General features: G+C 38.7%; 1 protein-coding gene across 3 annotated transcripts in view; it reads left to right on the top strand.

The window, feature by feature from the left end:
- Positions 1 to 17,384, top strand: part of Lclat1 (lysocardiolipin acyltransferase 1) — a 118,006-nt gene that overhangs the window by 29,858 nt on the left and 70,764 nt on the right. For 2 of the 3 annotated variants that reach the window (XM_034514487.2, XM_034514486.2), the window contains exon 2: positions 14,516 to 14,684. In XM_034514487.2, the coding sequence (XP_034370378.1) occupies positions 14,520 to 14,684 (165 nt within the window). In that variant the 5' untranslated portion in view covers positions 14,516 to 14,519. Of the gene's footprint in view, positions 1 to 14,515; positions 14,685 to 15,704; positions 15,789 to 17,384 lie in introns of those variants that run through there. The other variant, XM_076942242.1, reaches the window with a different exon arrangement.

The raw sequence follows: 17,384 nt of genomic DNA, 5'->3' as shown, positions 1-17,384 counted from the left end.
TTTTCAGAACCTGACTAATTATCTTAACAGACTGATAGTGTGGTGGATTTAGATAGTCATTCCATTCAACACAGAGTGATCTTTCACCAGCAAGTACTTGAACTATTTGCATGGCAAGATAAGGTATGCTATGAGATACGCACTACAGTTGGAGGTTGGAAGCTACTAACCGCAGAAATCACCTGCAGCTGTTTTCCATGCACAGCTGGCTTCCTTTGCTTTGGTCCTTCCATAGCCTGCTGCTTTTAAACTGGCTGGAGAGATGCATGACTAACAGTTACAGGAACATCAGCAGCTTGTCGAAGCCATTCTCTAAGCTTGCAGTAAGTGGAATTAGTACTGTTGGTTTCCAGGCTGTGGTTTTTTTGTACTTTTAAGGTGTGCTGTGCAGTGCATTGGTTCCCAGGACTCATTATTAGTATGTGGGGAACGATGGAAGAACTGACTTTAAAGAGCCATGGTTTTATTAGAGGGTACAAACTAGCCTTTTATTTTTAATCAGCTCATTTCCATTAGTTGTTAATACTTATAAATGTTCATATTCTTTAGTGTTCAGTGAATACTCTGATTTCTTTTATTTATTGTTGAATGACACTGGACTTTTCTTAGCAAAATAATCATTTCACTTCATTACTGACTCCCCCCCCCCCCCCTTTTTTTCCCCTCTGAGGGTCTCATCACTGTAGTGAAGGCTGGCTTCAGACTTGAGGCAGTCTTCTTGTCTTAGCCTCCCAAATTCTGAGAGCCAACATTCTTCATTGTTATTGTTGTTTGTAATGGTAACTAACTAGCACCTTCTAACCTATAATGGATAATTAGAAACACAGATGTATTTTATGCAGCTTTTTTAGCTTAGTATTTTTACTAAAAGGGAGTTTTATGTTCATGCTATGTAACAGAGTGTATGTTAGCTTGCTAATTAACTGTTTTTCCCTTGTTTTTCTGTTCTTCTTTTTTTTTTTTTTTTTTTTGGTCTTTTAAGACAGGCATCCTTGTAGCTCAGGTTGGCTTGAACTCATACCATTCTTCTGCCTGAGCCTCTCCAGTGTTGAGATTTCAGTTATGAGCCTTCACAGTTTAATTTACTCTGCTCTTCAACTCCTTTTGGGGGTTTAATGTAGTTTTTCTTGCACATTATATGGTTGTACAATAAAAAATGTTTCAGTCCTTGAGCATATGTTTTCTAATTTTTATCTTAATGTTTTATTAACATATATTAATTGCTCATGATAATGGGTTTAATTATGGCATTTTATGTACATACATAATGTGTTTAGATGTTTACCTCCTTCACTCTTTCTTGTCCCCCCCTTCATCAATCCTCTTCTTCCAACTAGCACTCTTCCATAGCTTAAGTATGCAGGTGACTCAGTGGGTCTCATTGTGGAAACTTAGAGGATTGTGTATGTGTGTGTGTGTGGGGGGGGGGGGGGGGGGGATTTGTTTACAGGAATGTGAGCACCTTACCAGTGGCTACCCCAGTGAAGAAAAAGTCTCTTGCTTCCACATCACCTGCCTAAGTCTTGTGGGGGCATAGAGTCACACTAGCCTCTCCCCATTCTACCAAAGGGTGCTGCCAGGACCAATCTTGAGCAGATCTTATATGGTGAACCACTGGCACTGAGAGGTTTTGAGTACAAAAGCCTTGCCACGCCCAGAGGTCAGTGTTCTAGACCGCTTTCCCCTTTCTTTGGCTCTTGAATGTGTCCTTCTTTGACAGGTTTTCCTGAGCCTTGAAAAGGGCATTACAGATGTCCCATGTATTTGGGTGTTTCTGTCTTTGTACTTAGACCAGCTGTGAGTCTTTAACGTCACTGGCCACTACACAAAAGAAGACTCTTGACTACAGCTGACTGGGTCACTGTATATACGTGTTATAGTAGTATATACGTTGAATTCTGCCTTTGTTAGGATCCCAGGTAATTAAAGGCAAAGTAAAAACTTAGATGTTATTTAGATGCTAGACTTTGCATTAGTCATTTCTGTTAAATATCTGAAGGACATTTTTTGTAAATACTTTTTGTATAATGCATATATTTGTGAAAGTTTCAGACTTAGTAACTTTTTTTTAGATTTAATAGTTTCAACTTAATTAAGTGCATTGGTTTCATTTGGTTTTGTTGATTTTAGAGTGTGTATTTTGTCTTGAGTTTTGTTTGATAGAGTCTCTCTTTATAGCCAAGGCTAATCCTGTACTATATGTCAGTTTCTCTTGCCTCTGTCTCCTAAGTGCTGGGGTTACAGGTGTTGCCCCACATCTGTCCCTAGCTGTATCTTTATTAAACAATACTCAATTCATCTGTTAAACCTTCATTTAAACCAGGCTTTTACTGGTCTTACAGATTTTCTTTTCTTTCTTTCTTTCTTTCTTTCTTTCTTTCTTTCTTTCTTTCTTTCTTTCTTTCTTTCTTTTTAATGCATTGTCAACATCATCTTTACAGGCCCATTTCTTTCAATTTTAAGAAGTGTTTTTAATTTTCTCTGTGTGTGTGTGTGTGTGTGTTATGCACACATAAGTGCATTGCCTTTGGAGACCAGATAGAGAAAACTCTGGTTTCAGATGGAGTTAGAAGTAATGTTCCACATGGCTGCCAGGAACTATGTATCACTCTCCTGTAAGAGTAATTATACACTTAGTCACTGAACTGCCTTTCCGCCCCTGCCTTCTCCCTGGTTCCATTTATAACTAATGAGATAAAGAGTGTGTGTTTTTCTTTGTCTGTATTATGGATTCCCTCCCTCCCTCCCTCCCTCCCTCCCTCCCTCCCTCCCTCCCTCCCTCCCTCCCTTCTTTCTTTCTTTCTTTCTTTCTTTCTTTCTTTCTTTCTTTCTTTCTTTCTTTCTTTCTTGTTTTTCGAGACAGGGTTTCTCTGTGTAGCCTGGAACTCACTCTGTAGACCAGGCTGGCCTTGAACTCAGAAATCCACCTGCCTCTGCTTCCCAAGTGCTGGGATTAAAGGCGTGCGCCACCACCGCCCGGTGATTCCTCACTTTATAATCTGGAATTCTTGTTACACAAACATGAAGTTCTGTGTTGGAGAGAACACAAGGTTTTGAGTTAAATGCCTGTGGATTTAGATTTTGGCTGCTTTCTGCGGGCTATGCTGTCTAGGCATTTAAGTGTTTTTTGAGGTCATGTTCAGCTACAAAAGGGAGTGCTTTACCCATCTTCTAGAGCTGTGAGAATTGTGAAGCAAAATATAAAATAGTCTTTATGACAACTTTGTTTTGACTTCTAATGGTTTCCTAAAAGACTCATTTTTAAAGCACTTGATTTAAATAGAGCCAAGTAATTCAGAAATCAGATTGAGGAAGAGGGTTTGCCCCATTCTAAGGCATTTTTCTATCGCTAAGTTTTGTGTTGGTGACTTTAAGTGAAAATGGAACGAGTAAACAAACTGCTAGGCAGTCTAAGTAAGAAGTTCTCATAGCTTCTGTGAGTCTGACCTCTGATGCCTAAAGCATAAGCCTGGCCTGCTTTTCAGGTGACACTCCTCAGTACCCAGCGTAGATGAGTTGGCTATAGGGAAGGGCAACTGTGGGTTAGAGCTGCTCTGTCCGTTCACACATGGGTTCATGGGCTGTTTAGACAAAGCAGTCTAATGCCTCTTTGGACAGATGAGTTTCCATGTGTCTATGATACCTTATTGATTGTACCGCAGTGCCCTGAAAACTACTGCCTTTCCCACCAATTAACAGTGTTATACTTATGACAAATACTTTAAAGGTGCTATCACTATTAGTTCCTTTTCTGCAGACCGGAATTTTTGTAACCAAGTGACTATTTTTACAGGTCTTCACATTAATTTCTTCATTTACGTTTTTATTTACTAATGGTAGGAGCTAGCTACATGAAACACTTGAGAGTACATGGACAGAGTTCCCAGATCATTCTCCATCTGCTCCTTATTTTCATTTTTGCTAGTGTAAGGTAATATTTCAATAGCAAAGCAGATGTTCCAGATATTAACCCTGTTATTATTTGCACAAAATATACTTTGTACATGAACTGAGATTTAGCCATTGATTTTTCAGAATAAGTTATAAAAAAGTGTTTGATAACAGTTGCAGAGAATTTTGTGGTTGATAAAATTCAATCTGATATGCTTTGGATAAAAAATGGTGTAATTCTTTTTATATTACAAGGTACTATATAGTAATTATGGCTTTGAAACAAAACCCAATACAAGTATGCTAACAATACCATGACCTGATCGATGTATGAGGATGAGGAGTGGATCTTGTATTTCTACCTTTGCTTTAATACTTTGTCAGGTATTTTAAATTTCCCAATTTAGAATTGTTTTCTAGAAAAGAAAATGCCTGTGATGTACGTTTGGTTTCACTTGTTGCTCCAGCACCTGGAAAAGTTGTTCCATTGGTGAAAGTTACATGGCATGGTTTTTACAGAGCAGGGCTCCTCAGGTCTTAAAGGCAGTCTCTAGATTTGCTTTAGCACCAGGCCATTGAGGCTGCTGGTAAATATTTCTCTAAGGGGCAGTTCTTTGTGTCTTCCTATACAAAGTCCCTACCTGACAAAAGTTAGGGATTTCCTCTTGAAGAAAGAATACATGTACATGACTCTACATGGCTCAGCATACAATTCTAGGTGTCAAATCCTTGACTCTAGCTAGGGATGTTATTCTGCCTGAGACTAGATTGTAAGAAAGGCACTGTTTTGACTATTTTTTTTTGCTTGTATCTATTAAAATGAATGATTCTTTAGTTGTTTTACTTGAAATTATGTTTATTTAATTATAGTAACCTGTAACTTTAAAAATCTTTCATTAAGGGTAGTGCTGTGACTGGACTGTACAACAATATGGTCAGCTTGTTGTTTGAAGAAGTGTACTTTCATGAGGGAACTATCTTATGTTTTGTCTGGCCTGCTGATCCAGTAAAATCAGTAATTCTGTGTTTGGAAAAAAGAAAGAGAGACTGAAGCCTTAATGTCAGCTCTTGCATCTAAAACATAGGACCAATGTTTTCTAGTACCAAACTTCAGACTTCAGACTTCCCATTGGTGATTAATATTACTCGTAAAGATATGTACCAGTGATAGGCTCTATTCAGATAAAAGAATACAAGAAATACTGAAGCCCGAATTGTTATATAAAAGTCATGCTCTTTGCACCATTTAGAGATTAAGCAATCATTGTCACCACACAGGGACAACTGTTACAGTAGTGTTTGAGTGACTGGTCTTTTCTTCTGTCAGTGATGTTACAGTATCTACTTTTTGGTCTCTTTTTGGCCTCCTTTTGGTCTCTGGCTTTATTTTTCATATTTTAACTTTTTGGTTACTGAATACTAAGTCCACAGAATGATGAAGTTTTTTTACATGTGCATATGATGTACTCTGACAATACCCATCCCATTCTGCTCTTACTGTCCCTTTTCCTGATGCTGCTTGTCTTCCCTGGTAGTCTCCTGTTCTAGTTCCCCTCAGTCCTCATAGGATACATACTTAGAAATATCTTTATTCTTAGTTTCTGAGGTGAAAGTTCTTTATTTTGTCTCAAGATTTCTCTTCCGTCAGGAGTGGTGATCTTTACAGTAGAACTGATCAGAATTATCGCTGTGTTGGTAATCCATCATTTGACTTGTTTTCAGATGTAATTATATACCACACAGTTTCAACAGAGTTTTGTAAAGTTTACAAGTCCTGGCTTATAGACTGGAATTGAATAGTCAGCACCACTGTTTAAATGCAGACTCTTTAAGTTCCTGAAATAAGTTTTGAACTCACAGTCACTTTTTGTTTTCTGAAACCCCTGCCTCAGGAGACCACTGACTGACTCATGATCGCTAAAGCTCCATCTATTCTGTACATCTCATAAAAACAAAACTTTAGTTACCTATGCGTCTTTGACTGACAGCTTTAGCTTTAGCACAGTGTTTTCTAAGGCAGTCTGCACAGTAGCATGTAGCAGTTCTTTATTTCTTTTGTGGCTCTGTACATCACTGACAGATGTGATGCATTGTTTACCAATTAAGTAAGTGATGAACTTTCGTGTCATTTCCACTATCTGACTGTTATTGACACTGCCTAGGAATTAGCAATTGATTTTGTCGGGTTGTGTACTTTCATTTCACTTGGTGTACACTGAGGAGTGGAGTTCCTAGGACATACTGCAACTCTATGCTTAACATTTTGAGGACTGTAATAAGTAACTGGAAAATACCAGCTAGGAGGCATCGTGGCTGCCCTAATCATCCTTTCTGAGATGGTTTCATGTGGGTCATGTTCCACTCAGTGTGGGTGTATGTGGTTTTAACTTTTAGGTCTTAGAGAGATCTTTCTGTAATAACAGGAAATTGTTGAAATATAGTTATTTTTACCATTTACACAAAAATATTGGCGACATTTTATTAAAAATCTTGATGTTAATAATTCATATTATTTGAAATAATTTAAAAGCAACAGAATCCAACAGAAATCCAAGACTTCAACAAAGCTTCTTTGGGACCCAGGAGTCACCCAGGGTAATGTGGACCATAAAGGACAGCAGCAGCATCTCGCCTGCTTCATCTGTCTTTGTTGTGGTCTCACTGTGACTATACCCCCATTCACCATGTTTAAACCCGTGCTCAGTTTCCCCCTTCATGAGAAACAGAGCTAGCTAGTCAAAATGTGCAAAGAAGGGCTAGGGATGAAACTCAGTTGCAGAGAGCACTGCCAACATGCACATAGCCTCCACCCCAACATCCCCCACATGGTCCAGGGATGGTGGTGCTTGCCCTTATTCTCTTACTCCAGAGGGAGAAGAGGCAGAAGGAGCCAAACTTCAAGCTACTGGGTGACAGACAGAGGCATCAGTGACTGTTGAAACATGCATGGGATCTAGTAAAATCATACTTACAAAATATGAAGTCATGAAAAAAGACAGACTGAGATAAGAGAAAGAAGTAGGGATGGAGGATTATGGAAGCAGAGAGGGAGTGTTGGGAAAAGAACTACAGGTGAGTTCTAGCAGCAAACAGATGTTTAAAGTGTGAGGGAAAACCAAATGGGCATCATAACTGCATCCCTGAAGGGCTTGTTCTATGTTATACCCCTTCAGCTGTGAAGGGAAGGGCACTGGCAAGTTCAGATATAACAGGCAAAACAGACACTGACCATTTGTATTTTCTTCTGTCTTGTTTTTGTTTTCTTGTATTTGTCTTGTATTTTCTTCTCACGAACACCATGTTTCTGATTGGGCTGTCATAAAGTATCTAACTTAAATTATTACATGTACAGTTTTTGTAAATATTGCACAGACACACAGATAAAGCACATGTATCACAAGGGTACAGTTCCGTGGAACTTCATGCAGTTACTCGATTTGAAAGTGGAGCCAGCACCAAATCAAGAGACAGCATTTCTGGTGCTCTCTCCAGGACTGCTTATCTATTTTGAAATTTCAAGTAGAAAAGATTTTAATATGACATATACTTTGTTCTCTTTGCATACTGATTTGTGAATACATTTTAAGTAATAGACTGCATCAGAATTTAAGAACTGAATATTTATGTGCATCAAACATTTGCATATAATATTTATGTAGGTAAGTCTCATGTAGACACATAATTTCTTCTCTGTCCAGATGCCAAAGGGTAGAAAAGGAGTGAAGCACTTATTTTGACATCCCCCTTGCTGCCCAGTTCAAAGAACTGCCAGAATGGACTTTCCTGAAAGCAGTTAGCAGGCTTCTTGACTGAGTCTGTTGGGTATTGAAAGTTCTTGCTTCGTTCAAGTAGATGCGACCTAAGCTTGGCCCCCTTCTGCTCCTTCATAGTCCTGCTGTTGCATTTTATCAGAATCAGTAAATGTGATTTGGTTTCTTGTAAGACCTTTCTAACCACTATGCTTGTTTATCTGTATTTTTTGTACCCGAGAAAATCGTATTTTCTCATGATGCTTTAGGAAGAAAGAAGCAACATGGTTTGTTCCCTATTACAGCGTCTCTGTCTTTTTTTCCCCAAACAAGTAAGGGATCTAGAGAAAATTCTATGTTTGTCTTTTCAGCGTGAATGCTCAATTGATACAGAAAAATTTGACGTTTTTTATTTATTTTTGTTAAAAGAAGCCTTTGTCTTGATGATTTGCTTATTAAAAGAGTATATTTTTATCTTAAGAGTCGTTTGAATGGAATTTTTAAATAGTTCCCTGATACCATGCTTTAATAAAGACTCATTTGTGTGACTAGGAAGTAAAGATGAATAACGTCGCCAGTGGTGACATTAGATTGTAGTTTATTTTATATTAGTAGTCTGTATCCTGAAATGATTTAAAGTTAGTTGTAATAAAAGACATGTGTGACAATGCCATTGAGAATAAAATTAAGATGTCAGAGAAGAAAGAGGTAATGACCGTGCTCTTCATTTCTGGAAAGGATTGTTTCATTTAGCTCCGATCTTTCTGTTCTTTGACACTGGAAAATAAATATAGCTTTCCTTGGCATAAAGAGACATTCCATTTTATTGGGCAAGACAGATGGATTTATGTTACTAGGTTCTGAAAAAAATTTAGGTGGGTACTTGTTCTGTGCACAGAAAACTTATATGTAAACTCTTTGTCAGTTACAAGGCAAATGTAGATATGTCCATGAGAATGGGGCTGTGCAAATTAGTGTGCAACATGGATTCAAGAGAAATTAGTCGGCTCTGAAGTACGTCGCTGTGTTAGAGAACAGTGATTTAGTAAAACTCAGACGGTGGATCTTCACAAGTTTACACAGGACATGTTGGTAATCTCAGTAAGCAGGATATAAATTGTTGACCTTTTATTTTCCCAATAAAGACATGCATGTGTATGTAACCATTGACACCTGTGCCCACATTTCTCTTATATAATTGATTTTATTATGAGTCACGATGTACATATTTTTTTCATAGTTTTGCTTAAAAAATTATAAACTTCTCTGATACATTTGTCTCAGCTAACTTATAAGGATTATATTTTCTATAAATTAATTAGGGATTGTACCATATTCCTAACCTCTCCTAATTCTATGCATTCTAAGTTCATTTCCTGTAATTTCATGATTTCATTTTTCTTTGCAGCTAAATAATATTCCATTGTGTATGTGTGCTATACCCAGTCATTGGCTGGTTGGCATTTAGCTTGTTTCCATTTTCTTGCTATTTTAAATAGAATAGCAATAAACATGAATGTACAAACATTTCTATGGTAGGAGCCTTTTTGAAAATTTTATTCTAATGAAGTAAAAAAAGTGTTAATTGCATTTAATTTCACTGATCATTAGTGATCAAATTTTACAAAAGGTTTTTTATTGGGAATTTTGGAAAATCTAAACTCAGTTTAGATTTATATTAATAATCCTCTTTGTAATATACATATACACATATACTTATGCACACGAACGCGCATGCACACGCAAAGTTACTTGCTGTTTTCCTATTCTTTATAGGTGTTTCCAAGCCTTCTTCATTAGTAGGGTGGAATGTAAGAAGTGTAACTTGCTTGCAATGGAGATGTTTGGTTTCGTGGTACTTTGTTGACCACTCACCCTAGTGAACAAATGAGTTTCAGATTACTGGAGTACCATTATTCATGTATTACAGACTTGTGTGTTGTTTAGTAAGGCCTTGAATTTGTTAGCTGTTCCAGATTATGAACTTGTTAGCGTTTCCAAGACTGGACTTGCTTTCTTGTGACTTATGGTGGGAATCTGTAGTGAAGGGATCCATTCCTTCATTGTTTCACCTGTAAGTAGTCCTCTTATAATTATACACATTACAGGCTTTTGTTTGGGTTGGATGAAAATGTAAAGTGTTGTTTTAGGACACATGGTACTGTCAAGGGATATAACAAAGTCTTTTTCTTTAAGACCTTAAATTATGAATCCACTGTAGCATAATACATACCAAGAAGAAGATGTGAAGCAGACGAGATTAAAGGTTCTTTGAGAGGAGTCTGGCCAGTTGACTGGAGTCACTGTTACTAAAATGACATATTTTTTTACTTTTAAAGGCTAGTACACAGAGTGATGGTTTCATTATGATGTTTTATATCATGATTTGCCTTTACAGCCTTGTAGTATTTAAAATTCAACTTTGAGTTAGAGCAAGATTACAGATTTCTCCCGTGTGATAGATGTTTGGGTTGTATATAAAAAGTGAAGTTGGTGAGCTTTATTTTTGCATTGCTGGAGACTAGTCCTAGTAGCCTGCAAGTGTTCCTCCACTGAGCGGTGTCCTTCGGCATTACTCAGGTGGTGGTGCATTCACCGGAGCCCAGGTAGGCCTTGAACTTGGAGTTTTTCTGATTTGGTGAGTAGTAGCTGGGATTATACATTTGTACCAGCAAGCAAGGCTAATCTTCAGATCTTAAGTAGGTAAATATCAAGAGTGCTGTATAAAGTATCTGGCAAATAAAAAGATGACTGTATTCAAACTTGTCTAGGACTTAGAGTGGATGTGCCCTCAGCCTCCCTACGTTACAGGTGAGGTGTCCAGGTAAAGGACTGTGGCAGGATCTTTTGGTTGCTAAATGGTGTGCTTTGTGTCTGTTGTGCCTTGAAGACGTCTTTGATAGTGAGATCTCTCAATCCTGGTTTTTGTTGCCACTAAGTCTTAGGAGTTCTTTATTTTAAAGTTCAGAGAAAGCTCTTAGCAAAGCAGATTGTCCATATTTGTGTCACTTTTTAACTGTTGTTTTACAATATGAGCCATATGCCTTAGTTTTTCCCACTCCTCTTGCCAAGATGAAGGTACTGTTTTCCCCATCCTGACTTGTACACAACTTTCTCCCTACGGCCGATGCTCTTGTGGGTAGTTTTGTTTTGTTTTGTTTGTTTCCCGCACGCCTACATTTTGCACCTTGTACCTTCATACTTCTGTAATTTCTAAATCTCTATGGCTTGTGTTTTAAATTTCTACAAACCTGTATGTTTTTCTGCCTTAGTTTTCTTTTTGTTCTGTCTATCACTTCGTCCAGGAAAATGCCTTCTTGAATACCTTAATTATCTCTGCCGCCAATGGTTGGATGTTTCATGATATATCACTATTATAACCTGATTTATAGTGAATTGGCTTGTGAACTTACCTTTCCAGCCAGACTGTGAGAACAGTGCATATTGTCAACATACAACAAGAAAGTCTATGAAGTAAAATGTAGTTGGTTTCTTTCTAAGGACATGTAGGGTATCCTCAGTGGATTCTACTCGTCCTTATCAGACTCCTCACATTGGCATACTCCAAGAATGATATACACAGCAAGCCTAAGTAGGCTATGTTTTGGTTCATGTACTCAGTTTTGCCCTTTGTTTGGCATAGCAGTCACACCAAGCCATACCTTTTATCAATCACTGCCATGGGTTGGCATTAGAATCAGACTCATGTCATTAGGTAGGGCACCATTAGGTAAGTGAAGTTTGTATTAATTCTCCAATGAGAAAGCGGTTGGATGGGAAAATGTTGGCTCACTTGGAGTAGGCATGATATCATAGTCTGTTGTAGTACGAGTGGGCATCTCATTCCTCTCACCCCTTCCAGGTCTTAGTGGGCAGTGTTAGGTACTTAAGAGTGATTGGCAAGCCTTCCTCATCAAGTTCCTGTACACTTCTAAAATTCAGAATACTTCTAAAATAAAGTTTTAAAACTTGGTTGGTAATTATGTTTTTATAGTGTAATTCTTTTAAAGTATGTGTCTAATTAAAAAGTAATACAGTCTTGAAAAAGATGTATAATATAGCTGACTGAGTATAGACATCAACACCCAAATCCCCAGAGCCAGTTCTCAGTTTTGCTATTTACTAGCTGTTTAACCTTGATCAACTTATTTAACATTTTTGTGCCACAGAATCTTGATGTGTAAATAGGGGTAATAAAAATACCCACACCACGAGATTGATGTGACTGTTAAAGTCTATTCAAATAAAATGCATGAAACTGACATATTATAAAATATTATTATTATTAGAATAATTTGAAGACTAGAATTTCCTAAGAACATAGCTTTTATTTCAGCCAGTCATTTTAAAATGTTTTATTTGTGAAGAAGAGTATCACTGTGTAGCTTAAGCTGGCAACAAGCTTTCCCTCTAGCTTTAAAGTCAGGGTTCTTGCCTCCTAAGTGCTAGATTTTAAAATGTCCAGGGCTAGGCATGCTGCTCGACCCTGGAGCATATACTTGGTGCACATGGAGCCTGGGTTCAGTGCCAAGCTCTAAGAAGGAAAGAAAGGAAGCTAGCAGATACGACTTTCCCACCAGTGTGCACCATACAGTCAAGGAAGCTGCAGTTTGCTCATCTGCCAGGCTTCCTGTGTGCAGTCCTTTAGTACTCGGTCATCCGCTCCTATGGGTTTGCCTTGTAGGAATGTTCCCTAAGAGAAATGTCCTTTGAACCTGGCATCTTCCATTAAGGACAGTGCATTTGAGAATAAGTCAGGATGCCTGTGTTAGGCATATGTCTTCATTGTTGATTAGTCATTCAGAATCTCTGCACCCGCCTCTGACAGGTTAGTTCTAGGTTTGTGCAAGTATGAGAAATGGTGCTATGAAGAATTATGTAGAACTATTACGTAAAGGCAGCTTTATTTGCACTAGACAGTTGGTGGATTTTCTAGGATATATGCTGAGTGTCGGTGTAGGGTTTTGTACAACTGCCAAGCTGTTTTCCAGAGTTCTATACAATTTTGTGTTTCCACCCAAGATGTATGTTAGTTCAGATTGCTGCACATCTGTGCTAGCCATTGAAATTCTTTTTTTCTTCAATCTTTGCCTATTCTACATAAATATGTAGCTGTTAACCTATTGACCCTCATTTTAGGACTTGAATGAAGATACAGAAAAGGGCTATGAAATACAGGCAGAGAAGAACACATAGAAGGGAGAACCAAGGAGATGAGTAGACAGAGGAGGGTGGAACTTGTGTTTTGCAAGCATGAAGCCCCGAGTTCCATGCCTAGATTTGTGAGACCTTTGCTGACTAGTCCATGGCTGGCACACAGTAGGGATTTCTTTACATGCTTATTGTTTCATAAAGATGAATAAATGTTGAAGAAACTTGGGATTAGGTTTGATCTATAAAATTCCATTGTAGTCATGTGGTAGATCCCTTTTAATGTAAGTTTGTCTTTCATTAAATACATGGTTAGTGGTTAATATGGGTCTCTGATTCTCAGCTGTGTAGTAGAGGGAGGTGGCATTATGCAGTGGAGTGTGCACGAGGCAGGACTGGATGCTTTGAGTTTCATTAGGAAAGTGGTTTTAGCCTCCACGGGGCTTAGACTCATTTCTGTACAATGGGAAAATTACATTTGATGGTAGCTAGGCCATTCAACAATATTTTTTCTTATAATCACACCACACCAGACATTGAAGAAGCTTGCAGGAGTTTTTAAAGATGAGGATATCACCCCTTGTGGATAACAGTGTAAAGAGTAGCTCTGCCAAGGAGATCAGGAACAAGTGCCTAGGGCTGCCTGGTGGCTGGCTGGAAGAAAACACAGGAAAAGGTAGATAGAGGGTTTCAGATAGAATAGAAATGAAGCATTGTAGGTGCTGGTGATGGTTTGTGTATGCATAAGAAGCAGGTCTAAAATACTGAATAGAAAGCCTATGTTTTTTTTTTGTTTTTTGTTTTTTGTTTTTTGTTTTTTTTCCTGTTAAGAAGCTTTAAGTTGAAGACTGGGGAGAAGCTGCTGTTGACCTTGTCAATGCTGAGCAGCTCGGAAAGCAGTGGAGAGTGTGTGGGAGCACATGGCTCTTGCCCAGTATGATCTGGGGGCTTGGCCACTGCTTCAGGCACGCTCACTCCTCCATTCCCTCCGCCCTCTCCTTACTCCTGCTTTTGCTACTTTGTAGGACTTCGTAGGACTTCATATATACACCATCAGATATTGGTAGAAATTAAAACTACACCTGGTGTTAACTTAGACTTCAGTTTAGGTTGTAAAATCAGATATTGGAGTTTCATTTTCAACTGTGTTCCCAAGCATTTGATTCAGAATATCCATGCTGGATTTTGGCTTCAAGTACCCCTAAAGTGTCTGGACCAGCTGACTTACCTAGCTAGCTCATAAAGAGCTAGTCTATGACCAGGTGCCCAGAAGAGTGATTTTAGGGTCTGTTGTAAAAAACAAACACTTCCAGATTCTGTTCTTTGAATTTTACTGTCCTCTGTGAAACCGCTGCTGCTTTTAACAGTGCTCACCTATACTATGGTGAGCGGTCCTGCAGAGTCTCACCATTATCTCTGCTTTTAGGTAGAAAACAATGCCTGGAGTAGTAACCCATGAAAGAAAAAAAAAAAAAGAAAACCCTTTAATGCCAACTTCTTATACCAGACAGCAGATTTTTCTAGAGAATAGACATTTATATACTTTTTGAGAGCATCAATTTCTAGTGCACTGGCAACTTGTTAGGCCTATAGCCAGGGAATGTGCTGGCCTTCATCAGTTATTCAGTAACCTTGTCTTTAAAGATTATTTTACACATAATCTTATGTATAAATGCACATGTGTGGTAATAAAATATATTCTTTGTTTTTGTTTTATCTTTCAGAATCATGGTGTCATGGAAGGGGATTTACTTTATAGCCTTCCTATTTGCGGGAAGCTTTTTTGGAAGTATTTTTATGCTTGGTCCCATTTTACCTTTGATGTTTATAAACCTGTCATGGTATCGCTGGATTAGCAGCCGTCTTGTGGCTATGTGGCTCACGCTTCCTGTGGTAAGTTACATACCAGAGAAAGGTCTGTCTGCTTGCTTTGGGGTGGGCTATCTCTTGAACTTTGTTAGTATCAGAGATTTAGGATTCAGAAGAAACATAAATCTTCTGTGTTCCATAGTAATCATGCTCGATGTAAGAAAGAAGTCAAATAGAAAACAGAAATACAAATACTCATATCCTTAAAGGAAACCCTTACAGAAAATAAGAACTTCTTTCTATGTTCTTCATGTATTTTCTTTTATATTTCATATAATGAAAGGTATATATATATATATATATATATTTTTTTTTTTTTTGGTTTTTTCGAGACAGGGTTTCTCGGTGTAGCCCTGGCTGTCCTGGAACTCACTCTGTAGACTAGGCTGGCCTCTGCCTCCCAAGTGCTGGGATTAAAGGCATGTGCCACCACCGCCCGGCTCTGAAAGGTATAATTTATATCTAAAAATATGTAAATTTTAAAGATTGCACAATTTTTACATTATTAAAATTTATTCTGCATATCCATTTTGTGTTTTACAAATCAGTGATACCTATTAAGATTGTATGGGGTCAGGGGAAGAATATCAACAGATTGTATGAAAAAAATCTTAAGTAAGTAATGTAACCCACCCCATGAAGCTTCTATCAGTAAACGTCTTTCTAAACTTCTCACAGAGATGTGATTGTTTCAGTTCTTTCCAGTAATAACAAAATTAGGAATATATAAAAGACATGTGATTTCTTTGTGCAGATTGAGGTGAAGAGCGTGGGTAAGATCAGAGTGCACACAGTGTTCAGTAGTCATGGGCCATGTAGCACTCCATAAGGTCATCATGTTGCTCTGAGAGCATCTCCTGATCTTGAGCTGATGATTGTTGGTCTCCAGTCCTGGCTCCTCCCTCCTCTGGCATTGGGAAGAGGCTGTTGCCAATCAATGTGTAGTGTGTGCTTGTCTTTCCCTTGGGTAGTTAGTCACTTGGAGATTTTCCAGTCCTTTCTCCTTAGCAACAGTGAATTCTTCTTTCTGCTCAGGCTGTTTGGTTATCAGTCTGTCTCAGTAGGGAGGCCATGCGTTTAGCATCTGAAAAAGAAACAAGAAGAGAAAGAAAGGGTCTTCTCTATTTGGTAAAGAAAGGACCCTTTCCATCCTGTTTCATCAATATATGTGAAGCAGCAGGAGGAGCACCTGCCCACAGGGTGAAAGTGTCTTGCGGCTGCTGTAGGCCTTTCAGGTTCAAGTTGACTCAGTAGTTCCTGAAATGGTGCTTGGGATAGGTTTTCTTTATGAAAAGGATACACAGTTCTTAAAAAGTTTCCTAATAACAGCCGTGTGTGTGTGTGTGTGTGTGTGTGTGTGTGTGTGTGTGTGTGTGTGTGTGTGTGTGTGTGTGTGTGTGTGTGGTGGTGGTGGTGGTGGTGGTGGTGGTGGTCAGCTCACACCTTTAATCTCAGTACTTGAAGAGGCAGGTGTATCTCTGAGTCTGATGCTAGTCTGGTCTACAGAGTGAGTTCTAGAACTACACAGAGAAACTATGTCTTGGGGTGGGTATAGGAGGGTTTCCTTAAATCGTTTACAATGTATTTTTCTTGTTTAAAAATGAGTAGTGAGTCCTGTAGTGAGTGATTTTAAACTTGTATCCATTACTTCTAAAAGTTATCCTTTCTCTTTTGAAGGTACTTCTGTTTTAAAATTTCTATACAGATGTGTCTGTTTTATAAATGCAGTGCTGCCTCTCCCAGCTTCTCACCCTCTTTGCCAAACTTCTTTCTCTTTTGTCGACACTTGCAGTTAAGGTGGTCTGTTCTTATTCTATGATGAAATACTCTGATATAAGATTCTGGGTCTCCATAGACACTTAGACTCACTTTCATGCTGTCCACCCAGGAACGCCTTGCAGGGTGTCTGCCCTGCCATACATTGCCTGGTCTCAGCTGTTCTCTGAAGTGGATTATAGGACCTCTTCATTCTTACATCTGTCATGCCAGCAAAGCCAGTAGCATGTGGACAGTGCTGTCACATTCTTCTACCAGCTCGAGATGTGACCAGGTCCCCTTTGAGCATTGTGTTAACATTGGAGAACAATTTCCCAGACAGTAGCTTTCAAGGCAAGGGGAATACCCTCAGCTCCATTTCCTGATCAGGCTCTCATGTCAAGTAAAATTTCATTTTCACAAGTTGGAGCCCTTAATGGGTAAAGTCTTTCTCTTCAGGTACATTTCCTATTACTCCAGTATACAGACAGGTGGCTCTGTGGCTGTAAGTTTTTTGAGTTCTTTCCTCCTCAGTAAATAAATTACATTTTCTTTTAGATCTCCCCCCACCCCCTCCAGGATTTGTCTCTGCTACCCTGGCTGTCCTGGAACTAGCTCTGTTGGCCTCAAACTCAGAGACCTTCTCTGCGGTTACCTCTGCCTCCCCAGTGCTAGGATTAAAGATGTGGGCTACCACTACCTGGCCTTTTTCTTTTTTTAACTCTAAGCCTGGGTAAATCTAATAAAAAAGTAGCCATGCCACAGAGTCAAATACTCTCTTGTCTGAGAATTTCCTCTGCCACACAAATTAGTGATTAGCTTTAAATTCACTTCCCCAGTGTTCTCAGGATACAGGCAGAACAAAGCCAGATTCTCGGATGGAATTATGAACAGGACAGATGAGGAGATCCACCTTGTGGCGGTGACAGTTCATTACCTAAAACATCCTCTTCAGCTGTGAGCTTATTC

This window comes from Arvicanthis niloticus, chromosome 11 (assembly GCF_011762505.2).
Source record: "Arvicanthis niloticus isolate mArvNil1 chromosome 11, mArvNil1.pat.X, whole genome shotgun sequence".
NCBI classification, from domain to species: domain Eukaryota; kingdom Metazoa; phylum Chordata; class Mammalia; order Rodentia; family Muridae; genus Arvicanthis; species Arvicanthis niloticus.
This window is presented reverse-complemented; position numbering and strand designations above follow the sequence as displayed.